General features: G+C 51.2%; 6 protein-coding genes across 6 annotated transcripts; 4 read left to right on the top strand and 2 right to left on the bottom strand.

Annotated features, from left to right (window-relative positions):
• Positions 1–30: 30 nt before the first annotated feature.
• AFUA_6G11360 (putative ABC transporter) lies at positions 31–2,662 on the top strand. The gene is made up of 2 exons (XM_745926.2): positions 31–897; positions 954–2,662. The coding sequence occupies exons 1-2, from the start codon at positions 162–164 to the stop codon at positions 2,489–2,491; spliced, it is 2,274 nt and encodes a 757-aa protein (XP_751019.1). The 5' UTR covers positions 31–161; the 3' UTR covers positions 2,492–2,662.
• A 238-nt stretch (positions 2,663–2,900) lies between these two features.
• Positions 2,901–5,427, bottom strand: AFUA_6G11370 (exocyst subunit EXO84). Its single transcript, XM_077805084.1, has 3 exons — positions 4,929–5,427; positions 3,585–4,854; positions 2,901–3,525 (listed from the first exon to the last, which is right to left on the bottom strand). Exons 1-3 carry the CDS (start codon positions 5,317–5,319, stop codon positions 3,129–3,131), a joined length of 2,058 nt encoding a protein of 685 aa, XP_077661215.1. The 5' UTR covers positions 5,320–5,427; the 3' UTR covers positions 2,901–3,128.
• Positions 5,428–5,527: 100 nt separating this feature from the next.
• Positions 5,528–6,870, top strand: AFUA_6G11380 (TOM complex receptor protein TOM20). Its single transcript, XM_745928.2, has 3 exons — positions 5,528–5,738; positions 5,802–6,047; positions 6,115–6,870. The coding sequence occupies exons 1-3, from the start codon at positions 5,681–5,683 to the stop codon at positions 6,318–6,320; spliced, it is 510 nt and encodes a 169-aa protein (XP_751021.1). The 5' UTR covers positions 5,528–5,680; the 3' UTR covers positions 6,321–6,870.
• Positions 6,871–7,107: 237 nt separating this feature from the next.
• Positions 7,108–9,163, top strand: gel2 (1,3-beta-glucanosyltransferase gel2; the record flags this gene model as incomplete). Its single annotated transcript, XM_745929.2, has 5 exons — positions 7,108–7,474; positions 7,562–7,692; positions 7,764–7,863; positions 7,922–8,206; positions 8,261–9,163. Exons 1-5 carry the CDS (start codon positions 7,466–7,468, stop codon positions 9,161–9,163), a joined length of 1,428 nt encoding a protein of 475 aa, XP_751022.1. The 5' UTR covers positions 7,108–7,465.
• Positions 9,164–9,629: 466 nt separating this feature from the next.
• Positions 9,630–12,901, bottom strand: AFUA_6G11400 (F-box and WD domain protein; the record flags this gene model as incomplete). Its single annotated transcript, XM_745930.1, has 2 exons — positions 9,630–12,679; positions 12,742–12,901. The coding sequence occupies 2 exons, from the start codon at positions 12,899–12,901 to the stop codon at positions 9,630–9,632; spliced, it is 3,210 nt and encodes a 1,069-aa protein (XP_751023.1).
• A 372-nt stretch (positions 12,902–13,273) lies between these two features.
• On the top strand, positions 13,274–16,221 carry AFUA_6G11410 (MRX complex nuclease subunit). The gene is made up of 2 exons (XM_745931.2): positions 13,274–13,654; positions 13,707–16,221. The coding sequence occupies exons 1-2, from the start codon at positions 13,639–13,641 to the stop codon at positions 16,043–16,045; spliced, it is 2,355 nt and encodes a 784-aa protein (XP_751024.1). The 5' UTR covers positions 13,274–13,638; the 3' UTR covers positions 16,046–16,221.
• The last annotated feature ends 61 nt before the right edge of the window (positions 16,222–16,282 follow it).

The raw sequence follows: 16,282 nt of genomic DNA on the forward strand, positions 1-16,282 counted from the left end.
ACCTCTTGGAACTTCGCCATACTGAACGATCACGTGTCCCATGCTCGGGGATTGCAGCCTCGGAGTTAAGGCCGACCACGAGCGAACTCGGAGATCATCAGTCATCGTCATTCAAGCCGTATGCGACGGCTTCTTGAGGGAGCAACAACAATTTGAAGAATATGCTGCTCAGACGATCCATATCGCGCTCCTGCCACTTCAGACCGTCGAGTTTTATTCGCATTGCTCGCCATGGCTCCTCCTTGGCACCGCCGCTAATTCGCATCCAAGATGGGACTTTCTACGAAAACTATCCTACTTCCGACGATGCGGTCAAAGGCCGTAACCGCCCTCTCTTCCAGAACTTAAATTTCGTTCTACCTTCGAAGCCAACTCCTTCTCCCACCGATGGCAAGGAAAGTCTACAACATTGGGCTGTGATCGGTTCGTCGGGAAGAACTCAGCTGCTCGACATCCTCCGCGGCCAGCACATCTGTCTCCCGCCCACCGCTCGCAGTTATCCTTTCCTTCTCACGGACGAGATAGCGGCCAAAGATCCTCGGTTACGGTTTGTGGGAAATGCAATTCAATACATTGGCTTCATCGGGGAGGGTTCAGAGGCAATTGGTGGCACTCGGGGCGCGTACCTGAGTGCTCGGTATGAGAGTCTCCGGGAAGAAACCGACTGGACGGTTCGCCAGTATCTTCGGGGCCAAACCTCTCTGAATCCCTTAGAGGGAGAGGAGGGTGGAACGGTCCGAAACGAGGAGTTGTTGACGCAGGTTATCACCGACTTGCGCTTAGGCGAGCTGCTCGACATGCCGGTTGCCAATCTGAGCAATGGCCAAACAAGGCGTGCACGGATCGCAAAGGCCCTTCTCAGTGAGCCAGAGCTGTTATTGCTTGATGAACCTTTCAGTAAGTCACTGTCCACAGCAAGTGAACATATGGGAAGGGCGTTGACATCTCCTTAGTGGGCCTAGATCCAGCTACAGTTCGGAGTATTTCCGGCCTTCTCGAACGCCTAGCAGTGAAGGCCTCGCCAAGGTTGATCCTCGCTCTGAGGCCGCAGGACAATCTTCCGGATTGGATCACTCACATTCTTCTTCTCGGGAATTCCAACCAGATCCTGTTCCAGGGCACAAGGTCGGAAGCGGACAAAGTCATGCACGTCTGGAAGCATCTTCCAAAGAAGGCCAAGAGGTTCTCAACGCTCAGTGAAGAGGAACACAAGATACTGGACAACGCTCGAAAGGATATGGAGTCGGGCATTCTCGACCAACAACTGCTCTGGGATCTCAATCTTATCAAAACTAGCTCGGGCCGAAGCACTGCAGTGGCAACTCATGGGGGAGAGCCGCTGATCGAGATGGAAGGTGTTCGTGTGCAATACGGCGACAAGGTCGTCCTTGGTGGGTGGAAGCAAACGGTCAGCGATCAAAAAAAGGAGGGACTGCATTGGACCGTTCGTCGTGGCCAGCGTTGGGTGGTACTTGGGGCCAATGGTTCAGGGAAAACCACATTGCTATCCTTGATCACCTCGGACCATCCACAAACATACGCTTTGCCGATCAAGGTCTTTGGACGCTCGCGTTTGCCCGAGGCAGGCAAGCCGGGCATTTCGATCTTTGAGCTTCAATCGCGTCTTGGTCACTCGTCTCCTGAAATTCATGCTTTTTTCCCCCGGCAACTTAGCATACGACAGGCCATCGAGTCTGCCTTTGCCGAAACATTCCTTGCGAAGCCGACTCTGGATCACGAACGAGACTTGGACGTAAGTGCAGCGCTGAGGTTCTTCAAAGCCGAATTAGACCCAGATGCGGCCGTCACCACTCAACAGGAACCACCCGCTGTAAATTTCCGCGCGATGGACTTATTCCCCAAGATCGAACAGCTCAAATTTACCAAAAAGAATCGCGATTTTGTGCCTACAGACTATGATGTCGAGTATGCCGACTCTGTACGGTTCGGAGAACTCAGCACTGCCCAGCAACGCCTCGTGCTCTTCATTCGTGCATTGATCCACAAGCCCGACATTATCATCCTTGACGAGCCTTTCTCCAACATGTCTGCGTCCCTCAGAGACAAGTGTATCCACTTCCTCGAGGCCGGTGAGATGCGCGGCAATCTCAAATCCCCCATCACGAAGCGCGCAGCAAACCCAGAGGCTACGTGGCTCAAGGGCTCCAATGTCAACCCTAGTGAAGTACGGCACCGAGGCCTATCCAAGGACCAGGCTCTCATCATGATTAGCCACGTTAAGGAGGAAATTCCGGACAGCGTCCGGTACTATATGCGTCTCCCGTCCGATCCCGGCGACGGAGGCGAGCCACTTGACTTCCGGTTTGGGGTTCTACAACGGGGCAGTGTCATGAGTGACCCAAAGATCTGGGATCTGGCATGGTCTCCTCCTTCGGCGTTCGATAAAGCAGCCAAGCAAGTACCGCAGAAACTATCCTCCGATAAGAATAGGCGCCATGACGAGAATATCTATGAATGGTACACGATATAAAATGCATTGACTGGTGATAGACCTAGACAAATAGTCTATATATAGCATACACTCACATGTACAGTAGTCTTCTACATCTAGCGAAATCCTAACTCAGGTGCTCTGTCTGCAGAGGCACTGGCACAAATAGCACCTTCAACCTTTCAACACACTAGGTACGCACTTGACTCAGACCAAATGAAGTTCTTCCCCGTTCCCCAGGCAATTTCTAAATGGATTGACTGGCCCCAATCACAAGCTAGATGCAACCAGCGGGACGACCTTGAACAGTCTACAATCTTCAGTTACGAGGACTCAATGCTCATTATCAGGCCACATACAGGAAATATCCTAGCCGACAATCTAGTGTAGTGTTGGTTGGTCCTTTCGATCCCATAGTCCATTCAGCTATAATCAGAGCAGTGGCAAATACCGGGTGAACTCGCTTTTTTGCTCGGTGTTGCAGCTACCAAAGGGTATAGAAATTAGCTGGAAGCTGCTTCCAGATTTTCCTGAATTTGTGAAATGATTGTAGGAGCTTGGTTTGCAGACATGGATTGATACTCATGTTTGAGTCTGATCGAAATTTAATTGGAATTACCCAGAGCGCAGCTCGCAGAAAAGAAATCACTAGTAGCTTGAACTTCCAATACTCTTATCAAAAAGCATGGTCCCGTGCAGCATCTGCCAGCCCCGAAATGAGAGACTCCGACCGAGTCATTTGTGGCTTCTCGCCACCATTATCATGCAGATCCAAACCCTTGGCAACAAGGTCAACGAAATCTACACCGACTTCGGTCAAAGAGTCGGCATGCTCGTGTACAATATCGATGCATTTCTGCCAGACAGTCGTGCCTCGCTGTACGCTGCTGAGCTGCCGGGTGAGAAGGGCATTGAATCCATCCAGGTGGTGTTTGGCCCACTTGATGCAGGCACTTGTCAGAACAGCCGGGAAGCATTGCTGGTAGATGTTGATTGTGTTTTTGATCAGAGTGAAATAGACGTAGGAAACCTGGAATATATAGAGGGGAAGATCGCCCTCGAAGACACATGCCCTATATCCGTCTCCGTTAGTCCTAAGTTCAAGCTTGGGGTCCTGGCGATGAAGACTTACCGGACCCGTTTGGAGATCACGTCGGATCGAGCTTTCAAGTAGGCCTCCCGAGCCTGATCCTCAAATCCTAGACGAGTGAGCCAGGTAACGTTAGTCTTGGTGGCATTCAAGAACGAGTGAGTGTCAGCCAATGCTCGTGATAAGACACTAGCCAGCCTTGCCGCGCGTTCATCGACCTTGCTGTTGATGATCTGCTGCGCATATGAGTTCCCCTTCAAGCCCCTGGCTAATTTCCTAAGCCTCTCAATGCCAGAAACTGCTTCTTCGAAACGTTGAAGGGCGATATCGATGTCGAGTTCATCCACTTGTCCATCCACCCATCGAAGATTCTGCTGCTTTCCATCAACATCAATGCGAACTTCGGGCTTGTCACGGGAAGCGTCTGAAGCATTGAGATCCAACTTTTGGGAAACAGAATGTTTGACGCCTGCATAGCCAAATCCGTCAGTGGGCTTAATGGCTGTGTCTGACTCGGACCGCAGTGTTCGCCGAAGGTCCTCCACCGCTTTTCGAAAAGTCGCAAGAAGCTCGCCCTTGTCGGAACTATCCCGCTTGTCGTGACGATATGTGAAAGTCTTTGAGCCTACTCGAACATTGATTGCGTTTGCGATGCCCCGCTCTTCGGCTTCTTCGCGGGCTGCCCCAGTGCCCATATTGGCCCCGAGGTCAATCATGTCAACATCTTGTAGCGGCCAACACTCCTCGGCAACAAGTTTTGTCGGAACCGGGCCTCGATGGTTGCTTGCATCAACCCGCTTTCGCTTTTTCGCAGCCACCAATAGATGGTCGTTCAGAAGCACGATGTGAACAGGGCGCCTAGGCTTCCACGTGGCCGAGTCCAGCTCGACCCACTGCCCCGTCTCCATCACGATATGCCGGCCTGGAGCTACAGGCAAGAACTTTTGTGATCCTTCCACAGTCTTCCATAGTGTTTGAAGCTGGACATTCCACATGCTTTCGAGATTGGCTACTGAACTGCGATTCGCGTTGCGCTTCGGTACCCAGTCATCCGCTGTCGGTGACATAGGATTGGGGGCATTTCCAATAGCTGTCTGGCCCAGAGCAGTGGTGAGTTCCGCCATCAGAGTTCGAAGCGTCCGCATCTCGCCTTTGAGCTTCTCCGCCTCTTTACTGATCTTGATGAACTGGGTGCGATTCTGGTACACATTCTGCTGAAGGTCGGTGGACGTTCTGTTTCTCACTTTCCGTAAATTGTTTTGATACTCTTCGATTTCTTCTTCCGTAGCATTGGCGAGCAGGTTTGCTACATCTACAAGTTGGCCGTGCCGGATTAGCCTACATAAGTTCTGCCCAGAACGGTAGCTAAGCTTCACAGCGACTCACATCTGTCTACCGGCAGACTTGGATCCCTCAATGCATTCAAATCAACTTGTGGCGGCCCGGAGGAGTCCGACGACGGCTTTTTGCTGGCTTCCGGAGGACCCAATCCGCCATATTTGCTTGCTGCCGCTGGGAGACCAGGGACAGGGGGGGCGCTGGCATCGAATTCTGGAGCTTGATTGTATCGCGTCGAGTATCTCCGTTTTACTAGGTCTGAGGTCGCGCCATTCGTAGGGATTCGCTCACGAGACACTGCCTGAGAGACATTGTTTCCCTGGCCCGAATCGGTACTCTTGCTGTTAGGTGGAAGTGGTCCGGATATGGGCTTCGGAGCACTGATTTGAGGACGAGCACGGCGCGTTCTACTTCGAAGGGTCAGCCCGCGACTTTCCATATTTGCGAACTGAAACGTTCAGCATGCGGTCAGATCGATTAGATGATTAGGCTATCAAAAAGCTGAAGAAAGCGCAAGCATTGCAACATGACGAGCTAATTGTAATAGGTAGCTGTCCTGTTAGGCGCTCAAGCGGGACAGAAACCCCGAGGCGGAACAACAATGATCCCGCGCTTCAAAATTATCGCGGCTGCCCGGTTACAAGCTCAGGACGGGCGTCACCAAAACTTCCAGTCGTCAAAGGGAATACCTTGCCATCCCCTTGTTGGAACTACGAGAGGTTGTTTAATTCTCTTCTTACTTCTTCAATTGTATTTTATCCTTTTAAATCTTATTAAAAGCCTCCTCTCCTCGCACCAACATGAAGACCTCAACTTTGGTGGCCGCTTCTGCCGGCACCATCTTGACTGGCCTCTTGGGTAAGTGCCTAGGAAGTCCATCGATCGCATATCTATTCCGATCAAAGTTGACTCATCCTGTAGCCTACGCCGTATACTTTGACCACAAGAGACAGACCGATCCGGAGTTCCGCAGAAGCTTGAAGAGAAACAACCGACGACTTGCGCGTGCTGTGAAGGAGGAAGCAGAAGCCCAGGGTGCTATGCAGCGGGAAGCCATCAAGAAGGCTGTTCAGCAGGCCAAGGATGAAGGTTTCCCAACAGACTTGGAAGAGAAGGAGGCCTACTTCATGGGTCAAGTTGCCCGCGGAGAGTCTCTGTGTGCCGAAGGTATGATCAACATCGCGAGTCATCAGGGTTAACAACACGAAGTCCGCTCACACACCTTCATATATAGGCTCCAACCAGATTGAAGCTGCTCTGTGCTTCTACAAGGCTCTCAAGGTCTACCCTCAGCCCAAGGACCTGATCTCGATATATGACAAGACCGTCCCTAAGGATGTGTTGGAGATCTTGGCCGAAATGGTCGCCATGGACGCCGGTCTCAAACTGGGATCTTTTACTGGCGAGGGTGGCAGTGCTGACAATCACGGCGTCGAATAAATGTCATAAGAATGCAGCCCTCCAGAGTACTTTATCCTCCACGTCTCCGTCATTTCGCTTTCTCCCGTAATAGGAGTCTTGGCCTCTAATTCTTGAGCTTCAGGTCCACGCTGGGCCGCGGCCTGGTCACTTCTCCTCTGACCTATCTGATTCTCCAGTCATCCAAAACCTCTGTCTCACGTGGCGCTCGCAACATCTCCACTACTTGTGACCTTTCTTCGTCCACCCCCTGTACATTTGCATTGTGTCTTGGCCGCCGATATGGCGGACCATCTTGGTATTTCTCGGCGCCATGACTTTTCGTTCTATTTATGTTTATTTCTCCCCTTTCGCCTGTCATCGGTCTCCTTGGCCCCGGACCTGGCCAGTCACCGCAATTCGCTGGGTGGCTGAGTCCTGGTAGTTCCTCTGTCTCCGAATGCTCCGTTACGATGGGTCTGCTTTGGGTTGTATTTTAGAAGGATCAGTAGTTCTAGCAGGGTGAAAAAAGATGGTCTTTGAAGAAAATGCAAAACTCGGTTAGCTGTTGTTTTGTCTTTTGAGGTTGTAGCTCATTCGAAGGCAGCCAGATTCTACAGAGGACGACCCAAGAACATCCAAGACGAATTTGTATGGCGTCTGACTCTTCAGGATCATGGAAAGACCCAATCCCAGTCTCTGTAACCCAGTCTGACCCTTGAAGTGAGACGCTGGCGCAGTGGATGCGCCGGGCTACTGTTAGCGCCGCTTGGCTGCACTGTTTCACTCTCACGATGCTCCACTGTCCTTCATTGTGCTATTTGTGCCCAGCTTTTAGCCTTGATAAATCGTCTAATTTCACTCCTGGGCACTGATAATTACTCTTGGCCCTATCTATTTCCTAAATGAAGATCTTGCTCAGTCCTCTTCCCCTTACTACTCCCTTCTTCCCTTCTGTTCCTTCTTACTAGTCCTTTCTCCTGGTCGCGTTGGTTATATCTTTAATCGCCACGATCTCTTGCTTCTGTTCTGTTTATACGCCTCCCTAACTTCAGTCATTCTTTTGAAGACCCTTGGACCCTTTAACTAAGCCCCTCTTTTTGCTCCAACACTCCCTGTAAAAGGGTCCATCCAATCGTTCAGCACCTAATCCACATCGGGTCACTATTATTCTACCACATTCAAACATGCTTCCGGTTCGTCACACATCAATTTCCAATAGTCTCATTATATCATTCTTGCGCTGTTTAATCTCTTAGTTGATATACTGAAACGATTTGCAGACTTACGTTCGCCTTTTCACGGCGGTCTGCGCTCTCGCGACCACTGCCAGCGCCGTCGTTCCCATCGAGGTCAAGGGAAAGGACTTTGTGAACAGTAAAACCGGTGATCGGTTCCAGATCTTGGGTGTCGAGTAAGAATTTACTCCCTGCGATGCTTGACCATTTGAATGCGAAATTGTTGATTGTCCGTTCTTTCCAACAGCTACCAGCCCGGCGGTTCCTCTGGCTTCACCAAGGACAAGGACCCTCTCAGCGATCCTGATGCATGCTTGCGGGATGCCGCTCTCATGCAGCGTTTGGGCGTAAGATTCACTGGTTCCCTGAGCAGATTTTTTTGGTACGTTACTTATGCGAAAGTAGGTTAACACCATCCGTATCTATAACTTGTCGCCGAGTCTCAACCACGACGAGTGCGCATCCATCTTCAACGCAGCTGGTATCTACATGATCTTGGATGTCAACTCGCCTTTGTATGGCGGATACCTCGACAGAACCGACCCCGAAAGCACCTACAATGATGTCTATTTCAAGCAGGTCTTCGGTGTGATCGAAGCGTTCAAGAACTTCCCCAACACCCTGGCCTTCTTCGCCGGAAACGAGGTCATCAACGAGCAGAGTGTCAAGAACGTTCCCACTTACGTCCGGGTATGTCATCCATCCCCACAGCTTACGATTGCCTGTCCACTGACACTCTCGTAGGCGATTCAGCGTGACATGAAGGACTACATCGCAAAGAACCTTGACCGCAGCATTCCTGTTGGCTATTCTGCTGCCGATATTCGTCCCATCCTCATGGACACCCTCAACTACTTCATGTGCGCTGACGATGCTAATTCCCAATCGGACTTCTTCGGCCTCAACTCCTACTCGTGGTGCGGCAACTCGTCCTACACCAAGAGTGGCTACGATGTCCTCACCAAGGACTTTGCCGACGCCTCTATCCCCGTCTTCTTCTCCGAGTACGGCTGCAACGAAGTCCAGCCCCGCTACTTCAGCGAAGTGCAGGCCCTTTACGGTCAGGAGATGACCCAGTCCTTCTCCGGCGGTCTCGTCTACGAATACACCCAGGAGGAGAACGACTACGGTCTCGTTCAGATCAATGACAACGGCACCGTCACGCTCCTCGTCGACTATGATAACCTCATGGCGCAATACAGCAAGCTCGACATGAGCCGCATCCAAGCCTCCAACACAACCCAGACCTCCGCCAAGCCCCCCAAGTGCGAATCCTCCCTTATCACCAACTCCACTTTCACCGACTCCTTCGACCTGCCCAAGAGACCCTCCAAAGTCCAGACTATGATCGACAAAGGCCTCTCCGACGCTAACACCGGCAAGCTCGTCGAGGTTAAGAATACCGACATCAAGCAGAAGATCTACAACGCCAACGGCGAGGAGATCACCGGCATCAAGCTGAGCATCCTGGCTAGCGGCGAGTCCAATACCCCCGGTGCTCACAGCTCCGGATCTACTTCTGGCTCTTCCAGCTCCGGCGGCAGCTCGTCTTCCAGCTCTGACAAGGAGAGTGCAGCGGGCACGATTTCCGTGCCCTTCGTTGGCCTCCTGTCTGCGGCCTCGTTCATGGCGTTCTTCATGCTGTAATCGATTAATATTCTTGTCTCCTGGTTTGTATTCTTGCTAGATATTTGAGACCATTTTTGTCTTCGTCCAGGCCGTCCTGTAACCTCGCCGCTGCTTGGGTCTTTCAAACACAGTGCATTCTTGTGCAGAACATATAGATCAAGCTCTGATATAGTTTGGTTATAAGACTTGGCTTTATCCTTATAGCTATGACGCTTGTTACCTGATATGGAAATTTCATGAATTCGATATTTGCTAAATACTTGTACAGAAAGAAGTGTCAAATTGACATTATGCGCAATGTGATCTTTCGGGATTGTATCATTGATTGTATGAACTTGAGTACAGTCGAATGTATAACTGTTGATAGGGCATGAAAAAAATGCGCATGATGTAGTCAAGTATAGGACTAGTAAGATCTAATGATTGAACGCAAAATGAGCTTTGAAATCAAGTCAAAAAACAAAACAAAAAAATGAGTGTTCGTCTACAAAGCTCTTCCTTTGCCTTTACCCTTGTCAGACGCTGGTGAGAATGTACTCAACAAAGGATATTCCCTGTCTTGCTGTCTCTCTGGTTGCCCGACACTCTGACTCTCCGCAAGACTCAACTGTATGGCAAGCTCCAGATCGTCAAGCTCTCGCTGGCGGCTGCTTTCAGCACCTGATAATTCGCATGGTGAGATGTTACCGTAACTCGACTGAAGCTTTCTCGAGAACTTAACAGGATAAGGAGATTTTTCTTGCGAAGGTCCTTCGTCGAGCAAGCTCAGGCGGATAGCTTCAGCAATATCAGGTGCAAGATCATCATCGATGGTGTCCTGGTACGGAGAGGATGAGGACGAATAGTCGTCTGCTGCGACAGAACTATCATTGCGACCGATAGTGTCACTTGGAGAGGTGCTGACCACCGAGCTAACCACTGCTTCACCGCGCTTGAGAGCTTCACTAGCGAAAGCTTCTTCGCTCAGTAATTGTGCGTAGGCGAGAAGCTGGTCCTCGCTGACATCCGATCCTAATAGATCGATGCCGAACCGGTTGCTGAGATACGCCCTTTCCTTCGCTTCGGCAACTTTCTGTCGTTCAATTTCCACCTTCTCGTCCTCTATGTACTCCTTGAGGGCTCCACGGCCACTGCTGCTGAATCGTTGACCCTCAGCAGTGATGTCGCTACCCCTGTGGCCGCGGCGAAGTCGACGCTTCCTACTCTTGTATTGATCTGCGCCCGAGGAGCTAAAAGCCCAGTACCGCAGGTGCGTTCCCAGAGCGACCATGCCTCTCAACACAGTCGGATCCGGATCAAGGCATATGGCTCCACATGCGAAGAAGTTATTGCCAACTCCATGCATGGAGGCTTCCGCTTGCACTAAGCGGCGCCGAGCTCTAGAAGAAAATCGTGAATTGATTGTCCGAATAGGACGTGTGGTAGACGCAAGAGGATCCCATGCTTGCACAAGTCCGTCGTTACCACCGTGCACCAAATATAGGGATGTCAGGGCAACACATGACACCTGTGGTGAGTCAGTTTGGATGATCCTGAGTGGCGACACGGAGTTGATAATATCGGTACTCTTGGCCGACGGCGCCCGTATATCCCATACGAACACCAGACCTGTGGCGGTGCCAACAGCGAGGTATCGTCCTCGGCTTCCGGGAATTTCAGGGTTCGAGGACGACTGCTTCAAGTGCGGCAATGGGGACGACATGGCCGATGAGAACCCCGAGCCACCAGACATCCCGAGTAGTGGATCCTCGTCAGCCGTCAGGACGGCATAAGTGGAAGAATCCAAGGCGCTTGTAGTAATTCGGATGGACTTTCGGTCACCGAAGCCAAAGTCTGACATGCGCCATTCTGTGTTTGCAACCGAGCAGACGACTGTATCACTAAGGTAACTCGAAGTTCTGGACGGAGGCAGACTACTCGCGTCCGAAGCGGAGGATGGGATAGGTGTATGGCTAGGTCCACCAAAAAGGGACCTGAACGTAGCATCACCAGTAATATGAGGAAGGGTTCCAGAAGCCGCTGGCAGATCGGACTTCAACATTGTTCTAGTGAACCTGCTAATCGAGGCTTTTTCACCTTCACCAGCGCCTCGAGTAATAACCATGATTGATTCACCGGCACCAAGGCCGTCATCACCAGCAAAGTCGACTTTTAAATCACGTCTCATATCCCAGCCCTTGCAAACCTTTCGGAAATGTTTGGGTCTGAATTTCAGAAAACGTTCAATCTCCTTGGTTTCGGCCGCTATCTGTTGTTCATCCAGCTTCATTGAGTCTGACGACGACCTAGGGCTGTAGCTTCCATCGACAGGGTCCCTGTTGAACGGGTCTGGTCGCGCAGTCCGCTTGCTCAGTTCTATGAGCTCCCATCGAACACTTCTACCAGTTTTCCAAGCAAGCTGATCAATTTCCTCCGCGCTTAACTTTGCTGCAATATCGGGTTGTCGAGGTATTTCTGTTAGGTAGAACACCTCTCCAAGAGCGTTAAGAACCGTTGCCCATATCCTGCCACGAGAGGAGCGATTTTTGGAATAGTTGTCATCAACAGCGATACCAATGATGGGGACTCCCGGGCAGATAGCCCATTTAGCCGTGACTTGTCCTCTCTCAAACCGCTTCTCATAAGTAGGATGAGGTCCGAGCGCGTAGGCTGTAAGGATACCGACAGATGAGCCAGATAGCATTCCAACCAAGCCTCCCGTCATTTTAAGGATGTGCGCGGACTTGGCGATCCAGACAGCAGTGATTGAAGTTGTTGCCGGGTTGAGCGCAGGGACGCCCTGTTGCGGTTGGGAGCTCGATTCCACAAGTCCAAGGAAACGGCCACGCTGCTCCGTAGTCGAGATAAAGTAACTGCGACCTTGCGGACAACCTTCGCCATAGATCATGCCATATGGCTGACTGACGTCCATGCAGTTGGGTTGCCCAACAAGGTCGCCGGATCCAAGGCCATATTCAGCATCGCCAGGAAACAAGTCCGCAAAATGCCGGAACATTTGATGATCAGACAAGCCCCACGTACCGACTTTGACAGTCGAAGGGTCGCTAGCAGATGCAATTCCCTGCTCCGACGCACCATGAATAAAATGTGGTTCTTTCCTGGTATCTTCTGCACCGAAAGAAGCACCGAGGTGACTCACGGGGTACATAAGCTGTGAAGTGTAGGTGGCTACAGCGCTGCCATTACGTACATTGGCAGCTCGAACCGTACCATATTTCTTGGAAGGTTCGAATTGAGCTGGCTTGCCCCTTGAAAGCGATCTTAACAAGCGGGTCCTCAGAATGTACTCGCTTCTCCACGAAGCTAGCGCAGTCAGTCTCGAGAAGTACCGCTTATTTGAAGCCACGTTATCCGAGCCGTCCGTTGCAGAGAGACGGGCGCCATTTTCCACAGCGTATGGACCCGGGAAGTACCGGCAGAATGCAATTCTCCAGGCATGGGGGGTCGTGACCAAACTATGAAAGCGGCGGGACACAAGCGAGATGGACGATAACGATGGCGGTGGCAGATGAGAGAGGATGTGAGTCAGGACCTCTGCGCGTTCCAATTGTTAGCTCATCGATCGCTAATCACTGAACTAGAGAATGACGATGTACCATTGGGTAAGGCTCCCAGAGATATGCGCTGCTGAGCATTGAAATTCGCTCTCTTGGAGAGAAAATCTGCCTGCTTGCTGGGAGACTGGGGGATGTCGTTCCCGTATTGACTGGCACCGCTGACAGCCAGCGATGAGTGAAGGAGTGGATCGGAACTCATCGTGTTCAAGGACGAGAGGCTGTCGTCCTCGAGGCCAGTGTTAGGGTCTCCGACTTCCTCAAGTAGAAGACCGGAGTCCCGGTGATTCTCTCCGCAAAGGTCATGTCCATGCTGGGTGGGTTCGAAAGTGTCTCCGAATGGCGATTCTGCTGGGGAACTCGATTGGAGAACTGCAGATGGCTCTGATTGCATAAAAAGGTCTGTAAGGTTGAAGGGACAATGTAGGACTGAACCAGCGGAAAATCCTGGATCAGCCGGGATGATAATCAGAGAGGAGCGACGAAAGAAACGCGGAACAAATGATTCCTGAGATAGAACTCAAATGGACGGTTGGAGAGGAAAATCAAGGAATGAAGTCAAGATTCAAGATTTGGATGTTTCGACGGCGGGGGGTCAGACTTTCGCGTCCCGAGACACGTGACGCGGTCGCGCCTTGGAGGCAAATTGCTTTTCCGACCGCAATAACAGTATGAGAATTCGAAGGATAATATTCTGTGGACAAATATTTTGCTCTTAGGTCGATTATATCAATCAGACTGAGATAGCAAGTCTTCTATGAATTCGCTTCAGAAAAGATTGGCTGTGTTTGTTGTCTCCAGGCAGCACTCTCCAGGCATCTAAGCAGTTGTCCTCCGTAGTTCACACACTTAAGCTCTTGCTGCTCTTTGGCACTTTAAGAAGTCCACAGTTACTCCTCCATTCCTGCATGCATGTGAGACTAGCGCTCAGATTCGAATATGCCTGGCATCAGTGGTAAGCAGCGATCTATAAAAGCCATTCCAGCTCTATAGGCTGATCCGCATAGACGCGGAAACAATCCGCATCCTTGTATCGACCGACAACCATGTCGGGTACAACGAGCGAGATCCGATAAGGGGCGATGACAGCTGGAAGAGCTTCCATGAGGTGATGTGTCTGGCCAAAGAGCGAGACGTGGACATGGTACTCCTTGCTGGCGATCTTTTCCATGAGAACAAGCCGTCCCGAAAATCCATGTACCAGGTCATGCGATCTATCCGAATGAACTGCTTGGGTGACAAGCCTTGTGAGCTGGAGATGCTCAGTGATGCGAGTGAGAACTTTCAAGGGGCCTTCAACCACGTCAATTACGAAGATTTGGACATCAATGTTGCGATTCCGATTTTCTCAATCCACGGAAATCACGACGACCCGTCAGGCGAGGGTCATCTGGCAGCCTTGGATCTGCTCCAGGTTTCGGGACTGTTAAATTACTACGGTAGAACACCGGAGTCCGACAACATCCATATCAAGCCAGTGCTCTTACAGAAAGGGCGTACAAAGTTAGCTCTGTATGGTATGAGTAATGTACGGGATGAGAGGCTGTTCAGAACATTCCGAGACGGTAAAGTGAAGTTCTATCAGCCTTCTATTCAAAAAAACGATTGGTTCAATTTGATGTGCGTCCATCAGAACCATCACGCATATACCGAGACGGGTTATCTTCCAGAAAATTTCCTCCCAGACTTCCTCGACCTGGTCATCTGGGGCCACGAACACGAATGCTTAATCAATCCAAGACTCAATCCGGAAACGAAATTCCATGTCATGCAGCCTGGATCGTCGGTAGCGACGTCGCTCGTTCCTGGTGAAGCGGTCCCAAAGCACGTGGCGATTCTCAGCATCACTGGTCGGGAGTTCAAATGTGAGCCAATCCGCCTGAAGACAGTACGTCCCTTTGCAATGAGGGAGATTGTCCTGTCAGAAGAAAAAGGCGCGCAGAAGTTAGCGCGTAAAGAGAACAACAGAACAGAAGTTACGCGCTTCCTGATCTCAATCGTTGAAGAACTAATCGAGGAGGCCCAAGCCGAGTGGCTGGAAATGCAAGATGAGGCAGATGACGATGAGGAGCGCGAAGTTCCATTACCACTAGTGAGGTTGCGTGTTGAGATATCCACGCCAGAAGGAGGCAGCTATGACTGTGAGAACCCTCAGCGCTTTTCCAATCGGTTTGTGGGAAAGGTCGCCAACGTGAACGACGTGGTGCAATTCTACCGGAAGAAGAAGAATACCACCACACGCAAGAAGGACGACGAAATCGATGAAGCCGCCATGTCTCAGCTGTCCACTCTGGACACAGTCAAGGTGGAGCAGCTGGTGCGCGAGTTTCTCGCCGCCCAGTCGTTGACTATCCTTCCACAAAATTCTTTCGGGGACGCAGTGGCTCAATTCATCGACAAGGATGACAAGCATGCGATGGAGATGTTCGTCAACGAGTCCCTAGAAAGCCAGGTCAAGCATTTGATGAGCCTAGATCGTGAAGGCGACGAGATGGATGACGAGGAATTAGCCCGGAGTTCTATACAAAAGGCCATGGAAAAATACCGGACACAGATGGAAGAAATGTTTTCGCGAGGAGTAAAGAAACGAAGCACACGGGGCAAGAAACGGTTCAAGCCGAAGCCCGACGGATGGGACACGGAATTCGACGGCGAGTGGGAGGATCAGCCAGGGGCTTTGATTCACTCTGATAACGAGGTTGGCGATCCCAACGAAGAGGAAGCTGCTGAAGACGGAACAGAACCCCAGACGGCTTCGTCCACTCGTGGTCGCGGCCGGGGGCGAGGTGGACGAGCCGCAGCGGCTACCACATCTCGTACCACAGCTAAAGCGTCCGCAGTAAAGAAGAGTACTTCTGCTACAACGACAAGAAGTCGAAAACAGCAGGTAATCTCAGATGAAGAAGATGACGATGTAGTCATGCTCGATGATGATGAGGAGGATGCCGCCCCTCAGGCGCTCTCCAACATTGAGGAGGACGAGGACGACGATGACGACTCACAAGCCCTGTTCGTCAAACAGCCGACAACAAGAACCCGGAAACCAGCTTCAAGCTCGGTAGCTACGAGGCCGCACCGATCGGGCCGCAGCGCCGCGTCACCGGCCCCGTCTTCAGCGACCATCAGCGGCACGGCTACTGGTCGAACCTCTGGCAGAGCAAGACAAAGACAGACGACCCTGAATTTTGTGGGCTCTCAAAGCAGTACACGATCTCGTGCTGCTGAACCATCTAGGCCAGCATCAAAAACTAGTCGAAGCACCAGAGCTGCTAGCGTGGCCAGTGAGGATATCGATGATGACAGTGACGCTTTCGAGCCTATGCAGACTTCCAGAAGACGGAGGTAAACGTATTGATATTGAGGGGCTGGGGATGACACCTATTTGAATCTTCCTTCTCCTTCTTCTTCTTCTCCTCCTCCTTCTTCCATAGAAGAGCGTCTTATCAGCTGTATTGCATCTACATGGCGTTCAGGCAATTGCAGGTCTTACGGTTTAAGGAATTTCAGCCATTCTTCACAACGGTGCTTTGATCTAGATCCCCCTTAACCCCTCATCTGATCTGACTAGAGTAGATATTGTAGG

The sequence above is a fragment of the Aspergillus fumigatus genome, chromosome 6 (assembly GCF_000002655.1).
Source record: "Aspergillus fumigatus Af293 chromosome 6, whole genome shotgun sequence".
NCBI lineage: Eukaryota > Fungi > Ascomycota > Eurotiomycetes > Eurotiales > Aspergillaceae > Aspergillus > Aspergillus fumigatus.